The sequence below is a fragment of the Argentina silus genome (assembly GCF_951799395.1).
Source record: "Argentina silus genome assembly, chromosome: 2".
Classification (NCBI taxonomy): Eukaryota; Metazoa; Chordata; class Actinopteri; order Argentiniformes; family Argentinidae; genus Argentina; species Argentina silus.
In genome coordinates this window covers 9,863,539-9,884,620 of record NC_139656.1, presented here as the reverse complement: position 1 = coordinate 9,884,620, position 21,082 = coordinate 9,863,539, and the positions used below count along the sequence as shown (strand labels likewise).

General features: G+C 44.7%; 2 protein-coding genes across 2 annotated transcripts; both read left to right on the top strand.

Annotated features, from left to right (window-relative positions):
• Positions 1-169: 169 nt before the first annotated feature.
• Positions 170-10,641, top strand: prdm15 (PR domain containing 15). Its single transcript, XM_083690794.1, has 25 exons — positions 170-272; positions 1,122-1,161; positions 1,291-1,384; positions 1,808-1,961; positions 2,069-2,221; positions 2,542-2,731; positions 2,994-3,062; positions 3,337-3,549; positions 3,675-3,828; positions 4,031-4,152; positions 4,344-4,438; positions 4,604-4,691; positions 4,932-5,099; positions 5,419-5,513; positions 5,719-5,850; positions 5,973-6,119; positions 6,246-6,409; positions 6,544-6,623; positions 6,737-6,856; positions 7,438-7,569; positions 7,854-7,937; positions 8,048-8,223; positions 8,547-8,627; positions 8,732-8,944; positions 9,115-10,641. Exons 2-25 carry the CDS (start codon positions 1,131-1,133, stop codon positions 9,646-9,648), a joined length of 3,489 nt encoding a protein of 1,162 aa, XP_083546920.1. The 5' UTR covers positions 170-272; positions 1,122-1,130; the 3' UTR covers positions 9,649-10,641.
• A 1,046-nt stretch (positions 10,642-11,687) lies between these two features.
• ripk4 (receptor-interacting serine-threonine kinase 4) lies at positions 11,688-20,335 on the top strand. The gene is made up of 8 exons (XM_083697491.1): positions 11,688-11,909; positions 14,724-15,015; positions 15,819-15,967; positions 16,206-16,255; positions 17,192-17,350; positions 17,478-17,584; positions 18,085-18,322; positions 18,517-20,335. Exons 1-8 carry the CDS (start codon positions 11,728-11,730, stop codon positions 19,782-19,784), a joined length of 2,445 nt encoding a protein of 814 aa, XP_083553617.1. The 5' UTR covers positions 11,688-11,727; the 3' UTR covers positions 19,785-20,335.
• The last annotated feature ends 747 nt before the right edge of the window (positions 20,336-21,082 follow it).

Here is a 21,082-nt window from a genome sequence, read left to right as displayed (position 1 = left end):
GTGTTAATCTATACTGACTAAGTCATACTAAAATCATACGTAAATAAGTGTATCATTTCATTGATTGTTTCTTGTTTTCTGCTTTGAAGATAGTGCTCTTCTTGTGTCTCAGGGTTACACAACCTTTGAGTAACAAGAACTCGAGCACTCGCATAATACTACAATGCCCACACTGCAGTTCAATGAGGCTTATATCCGGTCCTGCGCGCTTTCTGGAGCGGATTGGAACCCGGAGTCAGGATTCAATAAATGAGTAGTCGTTTGGAAAACAGGTAACATGTTTATTTCAAACTTGTGCAGTTTAACCAGATAATAAATATGCCATAGTGCAGGGAGTATACTTCTAGTGTGCATAGTTCACATAGAATCTCCCAGAGAGGCCATAATAACGCCGTACTGACATTGAAATATACTGGCTCCAGATGGGGTTTGCGTCTCCATTCCATCCGCCATGCCGATTGTTCTTTGTTACATTTGCATTACTGAAGACTGAGTAGCCTGAGATCGGAGTTAAAACCCGGCTAGAGTTTGGAATCCGGTGAAATCCTGGATCCCGACTCTACCGGATCGTGTTTATTTATGGTATTCTCTCTGGCCGCAGAATCTGGTTGGGATCAGGAGGGTCATGCATGCAGAGCACATAGCAATTTAACCCTTGCTTTTTTTCTTGCTTTTTTTCACAAGACAATAACGGCCACTGCTGTAGCCATGTCCCCATGAACTTAATAAACCAATGTTTATCTGAAAGACAGCATTTGCTGCAGGTTGACTTCTACACATTTATCAATACGTTTATAGCCTATATCAAGTATGTTGTCACCTCCAGAACATTTCCCGCTGCCTTTAATTGTTTCTACACTCAATACAATGCAATATTGAAAATGAGTGTCAAACAAATGCTTGGTATGATTTTCTTCTGTGTGATTAGTAGTTGTTTGATAATGAGTAATTAGCTCAGTATGTCCTGAATAACAAGAAAAGATGATTATTTACAATGTATAGAAATGGGCCTACATGTGGTCCATGTTTTCAATTCATGTACACTTTGGTAATTCAGGTTTTCAAGACTTCATACTATTTTTGTGTTCACATCATTAACTGTACTTTTCCTGACTTTATAGATTGTCATAATGACTGAACAGATGCCAGATGAGTTTATCTGTGAGTATACATCTGTAAACCTTTGTTATATTTCTGATATGGTGCCCATGCTCATTGACAGGTGTGTGTGTGTTTTTTTAGATCTTTAGAGATTTTTTGGTCTGATATGTGGCTTTCCTATTGTATCAGGGTGTGAGGACTGTGGTCAGTACCATGACTCTGAGTGTCCTGAGCTGGGACCAGTGGTGACTGTGCAGGACTCATTCGTTCTGAGCCGAGCTCGGTGAGTAAATGACCATAATGCAAGAAACACATATGGTATACTGGCAGCACAAAAAGACTTGTCCACATAACTGGCTGCCTATGGATGTAGCAGACTGGGTTACATCTGATGCCTGCCTGTCTGTCTGCTGTTCTGTTGCTTTCCCTGTTACTGGACAGTTTCCATCACACCCACACATGCTAGATTAGCATTCCCAGACAACTCCCTTGTCTTTTTTTAGATTGCTCTCGAGTCTCAGAAGATAATTATCATAGTAAAAACTTTAACTCTCAGCCCCACTGGTCACTCAATATAACATCAACACATCTTCGTCTTTTTTTCCAATGGCCGTAGACTGTAGGCAGCAAGTCATGTTGCATTCAACCTGACAATCAGGGAACATATGTATTAATATGAAGTTATAAAATGTGTATTGTGGGCCAGGTCCTCTCTGCCAAACAGTCTGGAGATCAGACAGGTGCCAGGTGGGAAGGAAGGGGTGTTTGTCCACCGACTGTTGGTCAAGAGGACCAGGTTTGGACCCTTTGAGGCCAAGAGAGTGTCCCACCTGGACAAAGCTGGGCCATTTCCTCTGAAGGTGCGTTCACAACCCCTCTTATGTATGTGCATATCATATAATTTTGTGCAATGGTGCTAATTCTACTGTCTGTGTTCTTTGGCCATTGCTTTCTTTGCCTTGGGCAGATCTTCCAGAAAGATGGCCTTGTGGTGTGTTTTGACTCCAACAATGAGGATGACTGTAACTGGATGATGCTGGTGCGTCCAGCCACCGACCACAAGCACCAGAACCTGACTGCTTACCAGCAGGATGATGAAATCTACTACAACACCTCTCAGGTAATGCATTTCAAACCAAAGCAGCTGAGGCCACGTTCACTTTCTATCAGTAAATTGGTCCTCTATTGGTCCTCTATGGCTCAGTCGGTAGATCATGGTGCTAACAACACTTAGATGTCAGTTTGACTCCCACTGGGACCATATATACTGAAAAATGTATGCACTCACTGCGATGTAAGTTATTTTGGATAAAAGCGTCAGCTAAATGGCATATTATTATTATTATTATGTATTATTATTATTTTAAATTTCTCTCGCTGTTGAAAGGGACACAGTTCGCTCCCCCTTGTATTCTAAACCTCTGACTGTCTTCTCCGAAGGATGTGCTACCCGGAACCGAGCTGAGGGTCTGGTATGGTGCCTTTTATGCCAAAAAGATTGAGAGGCCCATGCTGAAGCCTCTTGTCCCTCCACCTGTAGCAGATGTGGATACCTCCTCCACCAAGCCAGAGGGGAGTTTGGGGAAAACTGGAGCATCACTGCCCCTAGTGGTTGGAGAGAATGATGCAGGTGGGGTCCCTCACAGATTCTACAAATACTTATTTACATCAGGAGCCTCATAGAACAGCTGTTTGCTCAGAGACATGTCAACAAGTGAATTGTGAACCTTTTCTGTCACAGCTCAGCCTGGCTCATGTCATTAATCCATATGAATTAATGGTTAGAATATATTTTGCATAGTGGCCATGGCCCTCTCAGTGTTTTGTGCAGCCATAGTGAAACCCCCCTAGTATTTTGTTTGGTTGACATGTTTGCCATGTTTTGTCTTCAGGGCAGGAGGCCAGCCAGTGGGTGTGTAAAGTGTGTCCAGCCGCATTTATGGAGCCACAGCTCTTGACCGGTGAGTGACCCGCACCACAAACCATAGAACAAAAGGAAAGTGGAAATATTAAGTCATGTGCTATTTGGATTGGTGCTTGAGCTAAGAAACTGTTCCTCATTCAAAGACATTTGTCCCATACCTTAAACCTCTAACTATCATAGAGAAGGTAGCAATTTTGGTTCAGTGGTTCAGGTGGATGAACAGCTGGTGTTGAACTAGGAAAGGAGTATTTCTTTGCTCTATTTACAATTGAAGTCCCATTTGCCAATAGTGTCACCTGTTTTTATCTCAGACCACCTGCTGAGCCACCTGCAAGAAGTGAAGACTGTAGCCCCGCCCCCTGATGACCAACCCAATCAGCAGGAGGTGGAGCTGGTAACCCTTAACAACGCACTCAACCCTGAGCCCATTGCTCCTCCTCAGCCAACTCTTAAGAGAAAGCTGGGCAAGGGAAAGAGGGCTAAAGGACGCAAGGCCAGACTTGTCACAGCAGGCAATAACCAAGGTGAGACAGAGAGCAGGCTTGAGTCAATGTCCGTTATGTTTGATATTATCATCACATTAGTAGCATTTATTGATCACTACATTTATACATCTTGAGCTATGATTTCTATTCCTCCCTACCTCAAGATGTTGAGCCCTCAGACGCAGTGGAGCAGTTTCCCAGCATGGCCCCTACAGAGGGAGAAGAGGCCATGATGGAGGAAAACAGCCTGATGATTGGCCCTGATGGTGTAGCGGTCACTGTGCCCCAGATGACTCGGACCCTCCTCTCTTCTGGGAAGTAAGTACAGCACTAACATGACTTGGTCTAACTGGTTCTGCGTTATATGACACACCATCTCCTATTGCTGTCATTCAACTACAGAAGAGTCCCCCTCTAATTCATGAAAATAGCAATTTAACAGATCAATAAACTTGTTAAAAGGCCAGCCATGCTTTCCTTCATGCTCCACACCCTTATGTCTTTCTCTGGTTCCCCTCAGGTCTGGGTTAAAGAAGAGGTTCCTCAAACAGGGAGGGGAGCATAAGCGGATGTACCAGTGTATCCTCTGCAATAAGGTCTTCCAGAACAGCAGCAACCTCAACAGACACATTCGCTCTCATGGTAACAAGCTGTCTTTCTTCCTGCTCCTCTCTTTTTTTTTCTTTTTTTTTCTTCCTTTTTTCTTTTTTTTTTTCTTCTTTCCTCATGTGCCGGTAGCATCTGAAGTGCGTTCATCTCTGTTGTAATTTTTTTTTATATGTAAACATTAGTGTGTGTGTGTGTGTTTTAATTGTCTGTCCCTGCCCTCATAGGTGATAAGCTGTTCAAATGTGCTGAATGTGACAAGATGTTTAGTCGCAAAGAGAGCCTGAAGCAGCACATCTCATACAAGCACAGCAAGAACCTGGTAGGTGCTCCAATTCAACAAAGGATCCAGAGGCAACCATTTAAAAAGCATCCTCTGTCATCTTGGCTTTTGTATGATCCTGTTGCTGTTTGTATTGAAATGCTCAAAGCTCATTGATTTACTGTACAATGTTTAATTTGTCATGTATATGCGTGTACCCCTCAGCCTGATATGGAGTACAGGTACAAGTGCAACACCTGTGAGAAGGCTTTCCGTGTTGAAAACGCCTTACGGTTCCACAACTGTAGGACAGGTAGGTCTCTTTGCCGTGACGTTAACAATGACTGATCTCTCCATTTGACGATTCTCAACCTTGTCTTGCTTTGCTCTTATTGTGGTTATATCCTATAATCCTATAAAACCAAATATTATATTTAAACTGACTGCCAGACCCTCACTCTTGACAGTGCTGCATGACATAATATGGATGACAAACATGTACATACTGTATAGTTTAATTGGTTGTGTGTGTGTGTGTGTGTCCATATTGTAGATGACAAGACGTTCCAGTGTGAGATCTGCTCGCGGTTCTTTTCCACCAACAGCAACCTATCCAAGCACAAGAAGAAGCACGGGGAGAAGCTCTATGCCTGTGAGATCTGCAACAAGATGTTCTACCGCAAGGATGTGATGCAGGACCACCAGAGGAGACACGCTGTTGGTAAGTACTGGGAAATGGAGCAGCAGAACATATTTTATTAGTGGGGAAATTATCTGAATGATGTTATATTATGGATGGATGATAATTACAATTATACAACTACAATTGATAAACAATGTATACCATACAGTTTATATCTCCAGAGCCATGGCTTGGTTCACCTATAGTATAAGTACACACCCTTTGATCCTGATGAATTTCAGCTGAGGGAATCAACCTATTTCACAAATGATTACAAACAATGGCTTCATGTGTCTTTTCTCTGCCCCCCACCTCCCCCCAGAGCTCAGTTGTACTGTTGCTGTATGTGTCTCTGCAGGCCCAAAGCACATGAAGAGAGAGGAGTTTGAAGCCAATGGAGAGGAGGGCACCAAGTACAGGAAGGAGCCCTCAGCATGTCCTGTCTGTGGGAAGGTAAGAGGCAGAAACATCTGGAGTAGTAATGGCATTGAGTCAAATTACTCAACGTAAACCTGACATTAAAGAATACTTTAATGTGAGATATGATTGAAGTTGTATCATTGACTCATGAGGTGTGTGTGTGTATGTGTGTATGTGTGTGTGTGTGTGTGTCTGTGTGTCTGTGCGTATGCGCGTGCGTGTGTGTGTGTATATGCAGGTGTTTTCCTGCAGGAGTAACATGAACAAGCATCTGTTGACTCATGGGGATAAAAAGTACACCTGTGAGATATGTGGCCGCAAATTCTTCCGAGTGGATGTCCTGAGGGACCATATACACGTGCACTTTAAGGTGAGAAACTTAAGCACATTGAAAGTGTAAAAGGTCATAGTAAGAGAGATGCAGTTACAATAGATGCATGGTGGTGTTATTGCTAAACCCTCCTCTCTGTGACCCTTGTCTGTGGCATGTAGGACATAGCCCTGATGGACGAGCAGGACAGGGAGGAGTTCATCAGGAAGATTGGCATCTCTGTGGACGACAGTGACGACTTTGATGAGGAGGAGGAGGATGAGGAAGGTGATCCAGAGCACCACAAGTACAACTGCAAGAAGTGTCAGGTCAGTTTCACACACCACATCCTGACATACGCACGCACACACACTCACACACACACACACACACACACATCAAACTCACACTCTCTATGGCCTGTATCATATTGTTGTGTCTTTGTGTTTGTCTAGGTGACATTTGCTAAGGGCAGAGACTACCTGAAGCACATCATGGACCTGCACAAAGAGAGGGGCTATGGTTGTGTCATCTGCAACCGACGCTTCGCCCTGAAGGCGACCTACAACGCCCACCTGGTCATCCACCGAGAACAGCTCCCTGACCCAGCTGTGCAACGGTGAGACTGCGGGGCAGTGAGGAGATCCAGGGGTAATGGACAGGGTCCTAGGACTGATGGGAAAAGGGTTAGGAATCTAGGACAGTTTAAGGTAATAGTGATCATAAATCTGGTACTCTTTTCATCTTGAAAAGGTACATCCATCCCTGTGAAATGTGTGGCAGAATCTTCAACAGCATTGGCAACCTGGAGAGACACAAGATCATCCACACAGGTGAACCTTTACATTTAAACTAAGATGCTCTCTGAAATAGATACATGCATACATACAATTTCTCCATTCATTATGCCCATCTATGTTATATGTTATATTATATGTCTCCTCAGGTGTTAAGAGCCACGGTTGTGACCAGTGTGGGAAGTCCTTTGCCAGGAAGGACATGCTGAAGGAGCATCTGAGGGTTCACGACAACATTCGTGACTTCCTGTGTGCCGAGTGTGGGAAAGGTGAAGCCGTCACCATAACAACTCGCCACATTGAGTCTGAAATAGTTAGCAGTCACTCCTCTGTTGTTTAGAATATAGTTAGCATAGCTATGATGTACAGTGTACTTAATAGTAGTAAGTTAAAGAATAGCAACTTAAAGATGCAATATGTCAAATTCAAGCTTTCTAAAATCTTCTCAATGGTTGTAATGACAGTTTAATCTGTAGCGATCAGGGAATGAGGAAGAAATATTTAATGTCATATTTATGAATGCCGTTTTGGTCCCGCTTTGTAAACCTACCCAACACTCGGTTTGAATACAAATATGTTGTTACTGGCCAGGGGTGTTCTAGGGGAGTGGACTCACCGATTTTCATCTTTCTGTCTCTGGTGGCTGCCTCTTCGATTCGTGCGTGCATGCAGAAACACAGCTAATGTCCGACACTGCAAATTCATTTCTGGGGGTTGTATTATTATTATTAGGGAGGATATTGTTTGGAACTTTGAACTAAATTTCGCTGCGGTGGCCAGAGGTGGCAGATTTCCAACAGACTTGCGCACTGCTCATTTAAATTACATACGGTCATCTTTTGTCATGTAGGGATGAAGACCAAGCATGCCCTGAGACATCATATGAAGCTGCATAAGGGCATCAAAGAGTATGAGTGTAAGGAGTGCAACCGCAAATTCGCCCAGAAAGTCAACATGCTGAAACACTACAAGAGACATACAGGTGAGGCATGCCTACCAACACCTCCACAAACACCTGTAATTTACTACACACATCCATGGTGGTGGGATCATGGATATTGTAAAGAGGCACTTCTAATGGAGACCATATGGCAATTATGTCACTCATTTGTTAACAGGGGTTGGGTATTGTTAGCTAATTTTTCAATCTTCTCTAGCAAGAGATTTGGGACGTTACTGTAAGCTTGTATATATATGCCATTTAGCTGTATGCCATGTATCTGTACAATAAAGCGTATAGTGACAGATTTTCGGATGTTCCTACAGGGATAAAGGACTTCATGTGTGAGTTGTGTGGGAAGACCTTCAGTGAGAGGAACACCATGGAAACACACAAACTAATCCATACAGGCAAGTACCCAAAGGCATTCTCTTCTCAACAACACCATAGTTGTGCTTTAAGCCTAAAGGTTGATCCCCTTGTCTTTCTGAATGTTCTGTTTCTCTCCTACCCTCCTCAGTGGGTAAGACATGGGAGTGTGCAGTGTGTGATAAGAAGTATGTGACAGAGTACATGCTGCAGAAGCATGTCCAGCTGACCCATGAGAAGGTGGAGGCCCAGAGCTGTCACCTGTGTGGCACCAAGGTGTCCACCCGTGCCTCCATGAACCGCCACATGCGCCGCAAACACCCTGAGGTGAGCTGGGGGGGGGGGGGTATAGCTGCAGTACTTTATCAATGGAATACTGTATAGAGTGCTGTATAATATACTGTAGAGAAAGTAGAGAGAAGGCATCTACTTTAGATGGTCTCTGTGATTGCTGATTCAGACTGCTTCTCCCTGGGCTGTTGCTTATTAAACAGTAGAAGTAGAAGTCACCCTCTGATGGTAGCTGGGAAATATTCAATTCTTTACAGGCAGAAGTGGCCCTCCATAGGTCTTAACAACAACCCAGGTGGTGAACTTGAGATCACAGCCTTCATAAACATATGTGCTTTTGTTCTTCTCTGCTACCTCAGGTGGTTACCATGAGAATTGATGACTTTGATGATCTCCAAGAAGCCTCCACAATCGATGAGTCATCCATCAGCATTGTACATGTAGGTAGTCTTTTATGATGTATGCCGAAAGCTAAGGGTAAGCAGCAGTCACTGGTAATGGTAACATGTTGCCATGCAATTCCCCCCCCCCCCCACACACACAGTCTACCCTCACCCTGGACAAGGAGGCTCTATCTGGGGAGAGGCAAACACGGACCACCCGGTCGCCCAGGAAGAAGCAGAAACGACTGGAGGAGCCAGAGCTCTCAGACTCAACCTCAGACTCTGATGAGTATGTTGACTTCACTACTAATAGAGCAGAGTTCAATGCCACAGCGGGGGATGAGACCAGCTCTGCTGTGCAGAGTATTCAACAGGTAAGCTATCCAACCATAGAAAGGAAACCATAAAATAGTCCATATATCCCTGATAAATGATACAATTCATATGTCCATGGTAGATGTACAGAGCTTAGGCATCTGTTTTAAAGAGTTTTGCACACTGTTTTTACTTTTGAATTGACCCAATGTTTATTATCCTGTTATAGGTGGTGGTTCTGGCTGACCCCAACGTGACTTCGGCATCCTCCCCCAACAGCTCTGCAGGGCTGACCAACATCACGATGACCCCCATCACGACCCATGCCCCCGCCCAGTTCACCAGTCTGCAGCCCGTAGCTGTCGGCCACCTGACCTCCAGCGACCGGCCTCTCACCATGGACAGCTCCATCCTCACTGTCACCTTCGACACTGTCAGCGGCTCCGCCATGCTTCACAACCGCCCCACTGAGGTCACACCCGAGACCGTAGGGCCGAGTGGCGCCGCACCGCATTCAGTTGCCCACTTTATCAACCTCACCACCCTCGTCAACCCAATGGGCCATCCCCTGGAGCCCCCCACCCTGGCCTGGAGGCCGGTCACACCTGCTGAGGGGGCTCAGGGCACCCCTGTGGTGGAGGGTTCTTCAAGCAACACCCAGGACGCTCAGACTCAGGCCCCAGAGCAGGTCCGACCAGGCCAGGCCCAGCCTCAGGGACCACAGCAGCAGTCCACCTCAGTACAACAGATGTACAGCTACTAGTGTATGGAAGTGCAGGTCACCTCCCAGCTGGTAAAGGACAGTGGCCACGTGTGGACGAAGTCCTATTGTAAAGGCCTATGTGGACACTTTAAATACACTCACCAGATGCCTACATTCCCCATCATGCAACTCTCATAAGTGAATGAAGATAAACTGTATAGTTAAAAATATGAGAAGATATGGTCACATTGTTCATTTGGTCAGAAAATACAGTTTGACCAAGATATTGGTCAGGGTAGAAGAGTTACTACATAAACCAAAGCAAGACATTGAATATTTGAATGCCTTATCATGATTTGTGAATATTTAAACATGCATGTCTTGAATTACTGAGTTACAAAAAGATTAATTTGATGAAATTGTCTTGATTCAGTCACAGGGGGTTAAAAGAAAAATCGCTGCAGTCATTGACACTGCAGGGTCTGAGCGTTTTTTACAAGGAGAGCAAGACATGAGCGGCCAAGACAAGAAGTCTTCAACCAGTAGTGGGATGTATATTTTATTTCTGAATGACAGAGTAATAAATGTAGAAGAAAAACCAACAGAGGCAAGCAACTTATATGTTTTTGTAGCTATTTAAGGTTGATTTACTGATTTACTGATTTAACAGATCTGAAGTCATTGCAAAAAACAGAATGTTGTTGTTTTGGCCCATTTTACCGAATGGAAACCATCTGTCCATAATAACACAGGCCAAGACTTCAACTGCTCCATCAGATCTCTGTCCAGTTGACCCACCTGTTACACAGCAGTGGCTTCACCATGACAGACATTGGTACAGTATACAATCATCCAAAAGAGGGCGCTACCTGCTAAATGATCTGTGAATATGTGAAAATGATGTGGGAATCACAGAATATTCAATCACTTCCACGTACATGACATGTTGACACTTTGTAAAGTAGTCAAACATTTATGTAGTTTAGTCATGAATGTTTCAGATTCATCACGCATCTGGTGCTTATCAGCAAACGGACTGAAATTGTTGATACGACAGGGAAAATGCATGGACCGATCAACTTTGTGTCCACAAATGGCATAGACAAAAAACCATTTGGGAGAGTGTTTTGGGGACTGAATAGACGGACATTAAGATGAATTCCTTGTATATTATGGATTTTAGCATTTCCAGTGAATGAGAGGTGTCACAACACCCATATTGTGTCGCACTTCACTTGAGGTGTGGACCGTCGTCTTAAATGGCCCTGATTCACAGAGACAACACCTTCAACTGTTGTTAATGGTCATGCTGCTGTGTGATGGGCCTGGTCTATTAGCCTCAGGCATCAAACACACATCTGTGTCTCTGTGATAATGTGCATCACAATGGTGTGAGGTAAGGTCCCTCATGGACCACTAAGATCGCATTATTGTTAGAGCACTGCTTCCCACATGGCCCATTTCACCCTGTATATGTTAATAAAAAATAGGACAAGTGTTGTACCACAGTTCTGGGTTCTGCCTAACCCAGAATATGTCAAACAAGACCATAATCACAGATGGTCTTGAATCATCATAATGAATCATCATAATGAATTCCATACTTTGTAGTAATAGAACAAGATTTGCATTCATGGAGCTTCCAAAGATGTGATACCTTTGGGGGGAAAATATTCCCCTTCTCTCCTTAGGGGTTTTACAGGGACTTTGGCCGTGTAATGGTTCTCAGAGGGACAAAGGTTTGGGATAATATACTACATTCCACTGTTCTTGAATTCCAGCTTATTATGAAGATTATGTTTTTTTCTGGGAAGAAATATGATAGAGTTTAGGACTTGGGGGTTGAGATGAATGATTCCCCTCGAAAAACTGAAAAGAATAATAGACAGTGGAGTGCCTAGTAAAAGCTTATCTTATCTATCTACTGTTTGGCAAGCCCAGGAAGTGATGGCATTAGGCCCTTCCCCTCTTTTCACCTGAAGAGAGGGAGGGGCCACAGTGAGTTAGGCAAGGGAGAAAAAACAAGGAAGAGCTCACAGTAGGCAGGTGTGTGTATGTTTAGTTCTTGTGAATGTGTGTCGGCGAGAAAAAATAGGGATTTGGGATTTTAACACAACAGAAGCCTTCCTAAAGACGGATATGGATGTCCCGGACACTTCCCATGGGAACATGGGGCTGTTAAGAACCTTTGACTCCTCTGAGTTTGGCAGCTGGGAGAAGATAGGCTCGGGCGGCTTTGGACAAGTATACAAAGTCCGGCATGTACAGTGGAAAACATGGCTGGCTATCAAGTGCCCTCCCTGCCTTCATGTAGACGATAAGTGAGTGTGACCACTTGTTTTAATCGTTTGTGGGAATGAAGAAAGTTAGGAAGTTGTGTAGGTGATTTATGTGTAGGGACCACAGGTTATCTTTTGAACAGCCTCTGTCTACTGCAGTGTAAAAAGCTGTAGTTTTCTGTGGCTATGAGTTTCTTCCTCTGTCTTTCTGAGAGAGTGACGTAGGCCAGGAACTGGGCAGCATCAAGCTTACTGTCACTCTTATCATCTTTACTGTATGTGTATGTTCCTGATGATGGGAATGAAGCTAGGTGAATGGATATTTTATGACAGTATATGATACTTCTTCAGGGGAGAACAGTTTATCCCTAATGATGTTGTATTCGAGGGCCATTGAACAGTACAACTGTAAATGTTTGACTAGTTTGGATCATCTGTGTGCTATGGTCTTACTTCATGTATTGAACCGTAACAAAGTTGGCCCTTTCACCCTTGATGAAGTTTAAGGGCATTACCACATTGCCCTGGGATAGGATTATGCAGCCGCATATCAAAAAGACCCGAACCGCTTAGTCTCAGCAGCTCACTCCAATCAAAAAGACAGTCTTTACTCTGTGAACATCAACACGTCCCCGGGAGGGGTTCATTTAAATATCCATCTAAATGAAGGAACCACCTGGCCCTTTCTCCAGGCGTCCCCAGACATTACACATGACTTTGGAATGCATTTCTTTATATTGGTTGTATCTCTCAAATTGCTAAGCACAAAATGAGGAAATGTTTTTGACTGATTCTTGTTATGGGAAGTAATTTCATCTTCATTGTCTTTTGGCATCTTTAGTTAACTCAACTGTGTTTGTTGTACAGCTTACTGTACATGCTCATGAAAATTGTTCAGGTATTATTAGTAAAAGTGTGTGTGTGTGTGTACAGTATATGTGTGACAGGAGAGGAGAGAGTGAAACACTATGCTAGCATACTCCTTCTCTCTTACAATACCTCGCTGCCCTCCTGCATGGATGACCACTGTCCTCTATCATGTATGTCAACACCAGGAGAATACACTGAAGGCCTGTCCACATCAGCAGTACACCGTGTCCCTACCCTCTCCTTAACAGAAGTTTCCACACAGTCTTAGGCTTAGAGGAATATTTTACCGTGCCAACTTTTGATTTTGATATAATGTTCTCAACTTGATATTATGAAGCAGAATACTGTAGGTATATGAAAGATTTGCATCAATCACAATTCTGTCGGTATATGAAAGATCTAGAGCATTAATTAAATATCTGTTTTTGTTGGTATTCCACCTACATGTAAAGAATATAAGTGCCTTTCAGCATATTTCAGAGTAATATCAAGTTATGCCTCGAAAAGCACTTTAACCATACTTACTGTGTTATTTGAGAGCTTTTACAGCCTGGAAAACAATGATGAGATCATGTTGCTCTTAAACTTAATTTAGCTTGAGGCAATGTGGGCCTACACTCACACTGAAGGCTGAAATTTCTGTTATTATGATCACAAACAAACAGGTTTTTTGTTTGATTTTGATAATTTGATCTCATATCTCACCGATCTAGTCTACCCTATTGTTCTTACAAAACATTCTCAAAAGATGTTCCAGATACACAGAGGAAATGTGGTGCAACAATTGCATCCAGTGAACCTGAACCAAAGATGCTATCAGCTCTGAGCATCTGCAAAGCACATAAACTGTAATTTGCCTGCCCCTCCACTGACTCCACTGACTCAAAGCCAGCTTTGTCTTCCTGGGTTCTAGGCAGCCTGTGTTTTGTGGAGACAATAAGAGAAGTTGCAGAACCGGTCTTGCTGGGCCCGTTCCTTTTAAAACAGGGACATTGTTTGGTTCTGAAGGGCTGCTGAGTGCTTTAGGTGAAGTAAGGGATTAGTGTGTGGATGCCTCTGTCTCTGAAATCCACATATGTGCACTGATTCTTCACGCCTGTTAGATTTTGTTGATAGAGAGCCATACGGCATTGAACCTCAATGATTTGGTGAATTTAACCCTAAAAAGCTAAAAACATGGCTGTCTGACTAGCTGTTGATACACAAAAAACACATTCCTCAATACTCAATATCCTGTCTTTTACTTGTCAAGCAAAACAAACAAACAAAGATTGCTCTTGCTTTTTTAGCATTTGCATTTTTAACACTGAATGGCATCCTCAGAGTTAGGCCTAATGCCTTTGTAGTGCAGACAGTCCCCTCCCCTACACTATCAAGTGGCTAATCTGAGTTTGCTTTCGAAGCGAACTCTCCTTGAGATCTCCCTGGTAAGGTCAACGCTGATATACTGCTCCGTTTGAGGGCTGCTAGGACTGATAAAGGTAATTGTGCAAAGGTTGAGCAAGAGCCCTGGGAACAAGAGGTCTGTTCATACGCCACACAGCACTGGGCGCTTTACAGGCACTATAGGAATGCCATTAAGGCCTAGCTTTAGGAATGGAGCCTTTGGACAGATATGTTATAATAACATAAATACTTAGAGAATCTCTGTCCCCTAGATGTGTCATGTCTGGAAGGGGTCACTGATTTACAGCACAGGGAGGCAGGTAACTGCTGTTGGGAAATCTGTGCTGTTTACATGTTTACTCTGTTTACTGTTTACATGCGTGCTGAGTACAAAGTTGTTTTGTGCAGGTATTTCAAATTACGCAGCTTTGCATAAAAGACATAGCTTCAAAGACCTGTGTTATACAAGAGAAGAAAAAGGAGAATCTGAAGAATTTCTTGTGGATTGAGGGATGTGAATTGTCAGTTTTACAAAGACAGCAAAAGCTATAGGATCTGTTGTCTGTAGTTTAGTCTAACATACAGGTGTATCAATTACAGGGAGCGTGCCGAGCTGCTAGAGGAGGCAAAGAAAATGGAGGCAGCTAAGTTCCGCTACATCCTGCCAGTTTATGGGATCTGTGGGGACCCACAGGGTCTGGTAATGGAGTACATGGAGACAGGCTCTCTGGAGACCCTGCTGGCTGCCGAGCCCCTGCCCTGGGAGTTGCGTTTCCGCATCATTCATGAGACAGCGGTGGGCATGAACTTCCTGCACTGCATGAGCCCGCCTCTGCTCCACCTGGACCTGAAGCCTGCCAACATCCTGCTGGATGCCCACTACCATGTCAAGGTGAGACTGACATGTCACAGTTCACAGTTACTACAACTGTTCTCACACAGGACTGATATGCACATAGTCGTCACATTGTTGTCATGCTGGGTTATGTTGAGTCATGTTGTGAAAAGCAGATGTAGTTCGGAGCAAAGTCTATTCAATTAACATAGATATGCCAAAGCATGACATTGTCGAATGTTAAAATGTATTATTCTCTTTGTCATTATAACTATTAGGTGTGATTTTAGTTTTGTAAACCTGTAGCCAAATTGACATGTCTGATACTGCATGACAGCCCAAGATCCTTCAACTGGTCTGTCCTTTAGGATTAGCTTAAAGGGAATTTCAGCTCAGAGAGGTGGGAGGGAATTTGTTTTTCACTATCATTTGCTTTAAATGGCACCCATGCACATGCTTTGGGCAGAAGGGTGTCTCCCTGCCTTCATCCTACCTGATCTCTAACCTCCCTGTGGATGACTAATGGAGCAGTCGGAGAGATGGGTGGGAACCTTCTCTCTGCTTTAATACCTGGATGTAAACACCTAGCCTGGGCCTGTTATGACAGGCTTCATACAGGCTCTGCCAACACACAGTGAGTGTGTGTACTCGCCTACACATGCAGCTCACGATCACACAGGGCCTCTCCTCACAGAGAGGAAAGCACCTACAGGCCAGGAAATGGCTACCCTCATCGTGGCACTGCATGCATAGTGCAGTGAGGATTAAGCCTTCCCTCAGACAGCTGGGTGAAGTTAGTAATTGTTGTCATAACACTTATGGGAGAGGTTCTTGTCTTATCTGTATCTCTGCCCCCACAGATATCTGATTTTGGGCTGGCCCGGTGGAACGGCCTCTCACGGGCTGATGACATCAGCCGTGACGGCTTCTGCGGCACCATCGCCTACCTGCCCCCTGAGAGCATCATACAGAAGGACAGGGTCTCAGACCCCAAGCATGATGTCTACAGGTGGGCCTCTTCACCTCTCTCTGTCCTTTCTCTGTCCGTCACAACAAAGGAACATTGTGTCTTATGTCATGATTTACAGTCTGTTTGTTTAAGTCCCCATTTATGAATCATGAACATTTATTAATATGAAATTATGATGTCTGGAGAACACACAATGACTTCATGTCTCATTCATGTGATGTTTATCAAAATGACATTTGTTGGTATGGCCTGATACTAAGATCCCTTCCTGTTCCAGCTTCTCAATTGTCATCTGGGGAATTCTCACACAAAAGAAACCATACCAAGGTGAGACATGCAGACGGAACATATGGATTTAAGGATTGCTGTTTTATTTTCTGTAACTATGAACAACTATTCTGAATGTCACAATCTTTAGTCAGAGCATGTTGCAGTCTGTTAGGTTACTGTCTTTATGATTCACTCCTAGACCCATTAGCTATATCTATGGATCATGTCTATGGTCACTTTCCACATGATACATTGTTCTGTCCTGTGTCTCAATAAGTGAAGGTTACAGATATTAAGTCACAATGCACACATTGGCGGTGCCTGTGTGTGTGTACGTGTGTTTACCTGGTAGATTCCAGAGCAGGCGGCCAGGGCCAGACTGGCAGGTGAAGTGGTTTTTCCCAGGCGTATCAGGTGCTACTGCAGCTAAAGGAATTTGGCTCTTTTCAGTTGAAAGCTCTTGATCAGGGCAGCAACGTTGGCATTGGCACCTGTGTCCTGACTTAATGAAGTATAGAACAGCCCCTTTTCCATCTCCTCCCATGTTCCTCCTTCTTCTGTGAAAGGTATTAAAGCCACAAAAGAAGTAGGAGCGACCTGAGATTAACGCCACTACCTACCTGTGTTTACTTTGAATCATTGACTGGCTGGTCCCATGTAAGAGGCCCTGCCTGGCCAGAAGGAAGTAATTTAGATTTTCCACAGCTGGTGTGGGAAACAAAAACATCTACACCCTTATCTTGGCACACAGGAAGATGATAATGAATAATTGTCAATATTAGTATTGGTACTACCAAGACATAAGTTTATGTTGTTTTATATTATACTAAGGCACATGATGTCTTCAATAATTTGGATAATAGGCTTTTATTTGGTCCAAAGATCCTGGGTCCTGGCATATCTTCTGGACTGTTATACATGGAATGTGTCTCAGTTGTTGTTTTTTTGGTTGATCCTGTGATTGTAACATCATGCCCCCTATCTTTCCCCCAGGAGAGAACAACATCCTGCAGATCATGGTGAAGGTGGTGAAAGGGGTGCGTCCTGACCTAGGTGCTGTGGCACGCTGTCGACCCCAGGCCTGCAGCGGGTTCCTGGGCCTCATGCAGCGCTGCTGGGCCAACTCACCTGACGCCAGACCCAGCTTTCAGGGTGTGTGTGCGCGTGTGTGTGTGCGCCTGCGTGCAGTATTCTCAAAATAAGATTGAGCTTCAGGATGATGTTGTAGCACAGCTTTACTCTAGTAGGCTTAACCTGGCTATCTTGTCCCTCTCTGCAGAAATCACATCAGAAGCTGAGGAGCTTTGTTCTAAACCCCAAGAAGAGTCCAAGAGTCATGCCCCTGAACCAGAGAATAGCCCCTGCAGTGGGCTAACCACTGACCAGGTACAACTACCAAAAAAAACATTGTCTTCCCCCTTTTGCGTCTTTTCTATTTTTTCTTTCACTCTCCCTGACACCACATAGGTAGTGTTGATGTACTACATCTGTTGTTATTCCATTCTGAAAATCAGAAAACTCTGGTACGTCTAGAATGTCTGAATGCACATTTTCAAGATTCTACGTTTTCATAGGGCATATGCAGTGTAAATGTTTGATCCTGACAAACAGTTTCATCAGAACAAAAGAATGCAGTCTAGTAGCAATGTTTAACCAGCGTTCTGTGCTTTGTAATTTCCTGGGTACTTGTTGTACGTGACTAGAAATGACTGGACGTTTGTTTAGAAGAAATGACAGGTGTTATTGTGCAACCGTAGGCTACACTGGAAAATCTTTACAGGGTGGGAGACATCCTTAACCCTAACTGAGTTTAAGTCAGTTGTATCAACATATCAGTATGAAATACTGTGATAGAAAGATCTTTTTCTTTATTATGTATCTTACAGGCTAAAGAACAGAAGCCGGTCAGGCCCAAGTCAGCCATGCTGCCAGAGAAAGACTACAGCCTATCAGAGCTGCTCAGCCAGGTGGATTCTGGGATATCTAGGAGCTTTGACCGTGTGGAGGACTGCTGTCCGAGCAAAGAAAACACCAGCAAGAGGCTATCTGGCATATCCTCTATTGACTCAGCCTTTTCCTCCCAAGACTCCATCACCCTTTCATTTGAGAAAGAGAATGCATGTGGTAAAAGTGGTTACTAATGTACATAGAATCATAATATAATCAAGTCTTACGATTGCAGTAAATTACATTTAATCATAATTGACAAGATGTGTGTCTAACAGCCTACATACAGTATAACTAATAATATCTTATATGTACAGTATGTGTCCCTAAGCCTGTATCTCCTCTATGTTGTTGTTGTTGTTGTTGATCAGACTCAGGCGAGGTGCAGAGGAGGAAGCTGTGCGATGCCATCCGTACCAAGGACATCACTAAACTGATGAAGATCCTGCAACCTCAGGATGTGGACCTGCTCCTGGAGGGTGGCTGCAGTCTGCTCCACCACGCTGTGCAGCTAGCCAATGAGGAGGCTGTTAAGTTCCTCCTCCTCAACAACGCCAACCCCAACCTGGCCAATGCCCGCGGCTCCACACCCCTCCACCTGGCCACCGAGAAGCACCTGAAGGCCCTAGCTGAGCTGCTGCTGGGCCGCAGGAGCACCAATGTCAACGCCCGTGATGAGGACCAGTACACCGCCCTGCACTGCTCTGCGCAGAACGGGGACGAGGCCATTACCCGCCTGCTCCTGGACCGCGGAGCCTCCATTAATGAGACGGATGCCCAGGGCCGCACACCTGCCCACATTGCATGCCAGCATGGCCAGGAGAACGTGGTGCGGGTGCTGCTGAGCCGCGGGGCAGATGTTCATATCAAGGGCAAGGATGACTGGACGGCCCTCCACCTGGCAGCCTGGCAGGGCCACCTGGGCATCGTCAAGCTGCTGATCAAGCAGGCCGGGGTGGACGTGGACGGGCAGACGACGGACGGCCGCACACCATTGCACCTGGCATCCCAGAGGGGGCAGTATAGGGTGGCGCGGATCCTGATCGAGTTGGGAGCAGACGTCCATGTGACATCAGCGGGCTTGCACACTCCCCTGCATGTGGCAGCTGAGACGGGCCACACCAGCACCTCCCGCCTTCTAGTCAAGCACGAGGCAGACATCCAGGCCCGGACCACCCAGGGTCTTACTGCCCTCCACCTCGCTGCCCAGCACGGCAACCTGCCCACAGTGAAGATGCTGATGGAGGAAGGGGCTGACCCTTACAGCACCAACCAGGCTCTGTGCACCCCATGCCACCTGGCGGCAGAGGGGGGGCACTGTGACGTCATTAAAGAGCTCCTGATCCACTGCCCAGATGGTGCCTGCCTGTCAGACGAGCATGGTCTTACCCCCTTACATGTGGCGGTGCGGGGTGGCTACACGGACATAATCAGCATGCTGCTGGCCCAGGGTGTGGAGTTACCACAGGACTGCGAGGCCTCTGTCCCCCACAGTGCACTGCAGACAGTAGAGGACTGCCCCAAGCCCCTGGCTGCCAAGCAGCTCCAGAGGAAGGTTGTAATCCTGAAACTGACAGAGCGTGACAGCAGCAACTGTCCAGAGTCCACTGGCTCTCTGTGTAGCTCGGCCCCCTGCTGAGGAAAGCTATGACTGGGACACTAAGCCAGTCACACTGGATTGTACAGAACTGTCCTGGATCTTTTCCATTCCATTCCCCATGGGTAAAATGGTAGAGATGTCCCAGGCTTATGAGACCAGCTGTTGAATGGGTTTTATGTACATATTCTGATTATGTTGTGTTATATGGCAGTCGATGATCATGCATTGCCAGATGATATGATTATTTGGTGCTTTGGGCCTCTAAAAGCCCCTGTCATCTCCCTTTCATTACTGTGGTATTTTGTCAGGGATGTAAATATGTACACTGTAAATAGAACCAGGAACTTATTTAGATCACATTTCTCTTTTCCTTTTTCCCTTTAGGTTAAATATAGACTCCATGTCATGTTTTTCCCTTAACATAGACTTTTCTACTTTGCATAAGCACATTTGTGGTCACCAGTACATAAATATAATTTTGTCATTATCTATTGATAACCATTTGCATTTACCCTTTCCCATCTACTTCATGTAGCAGGTATGTATAAGAATGTCCATAAGTTATATTCTCAAATAAAACAACAGTGTCAATGCTACAATTGTGTGTCTCTGTGTGTGCTGTATCTGTGTGTATGTGAATGATAGGCTCTTAATGCCAGGCAAAATGGGCATGTCTGCATCTGTAGCCAAGTCTTTCTTGTTATCTATGGTGCGTCTACCCTAGACCTCACAGAGCATGCACAACTTGGCACAAACCATGGGAACTACCCTCGGGGGGGATCGCAGGGTGGTGGGTTAGTGGGAGGGGATCGGTGTACCTACACTTCCAGGCTGTTGGCTAATTCCTAAGACCACTTAAACTTTTTAGCACATTCTAAACCAACATGCCATCCCTGACGCCTGGAGGGCTGGGGGTTTCGTAACCGGAGTCTATAGTCCTCTGAGGTGAGCACAGATGAGGCTGGTAATTGTCCTGTTTTTACAGAGACCCACACAATTTGCTGGTGAGGTCTATGTAATCAGAGGCTGTGTGTGTGTGTGTGTGTGTGTGTGTGTGTGTGTGTGTGTGTGTGTGGGAGAACTGCCTTACCGGTTGCAAAGTGATCCTACAAAAACTTGTGGTGTGGAAGAGAAAGTGCTGTTGTGGTTGTCCAATCTCCTTTCAAGCTTGTCAAGTGTTTATATAGCTTGGTAGATTGTTATATTGCTATGATATTCTACAAATATGTAATGCACTTTACTGTTTAGTAAGCAGACAGAGTAATTTGATACTTAAGAATCTATACTTTAATGATAATGAATATGGTAATGAAATAAACCTTATCATATTTGGATTT

Excerpts from the sequence above, each read along its gene's own strand:
- prdm15 (XM_083690794.1), top strand. The coding sequence starts at position 1,131 with ATGACTGAACAGATGCCAGATGAGTTTATCT. Across the intron at positions 2,732-2,993 it reads GGTTGGAGAGAATGATGCAG|GGCAGGAGGCCAGCCAGTGG; the intron begins GTGGGGTCCCTC and ends TTTTGTCTTCAG. Across the intron at positions 5,851-5,972 it reads ATATACACGTGCACTTTAAG|GACATAGCCCTGATGGACGA; the intron begins GTGAGAAACTTA and ends TGTGGCATGTAG.
- ripk4 (XM_083697491.1), top strand. The coding sequence starts at position 11,728 with ATGGATGTCCCGGACACTTCCCATGGGAACATGGGGCTGTTAAGAACC. Across the intron at positions 15,968-16,205 it reads CCCAAGCATGATGTCTACAG|CTTCTCAATTGTCATCTGGG; the intron begins GTGGGCCTCTTC and ends TTCCTGTTCCAG. Across the intron at positions 16,256-17,191 it reads ACAAAAGAAACCATACCAAG|GAGAGAACAACATCCTGCAG; the intron begins GTGAGACATGCA and ends TCTTTCCCCCAG.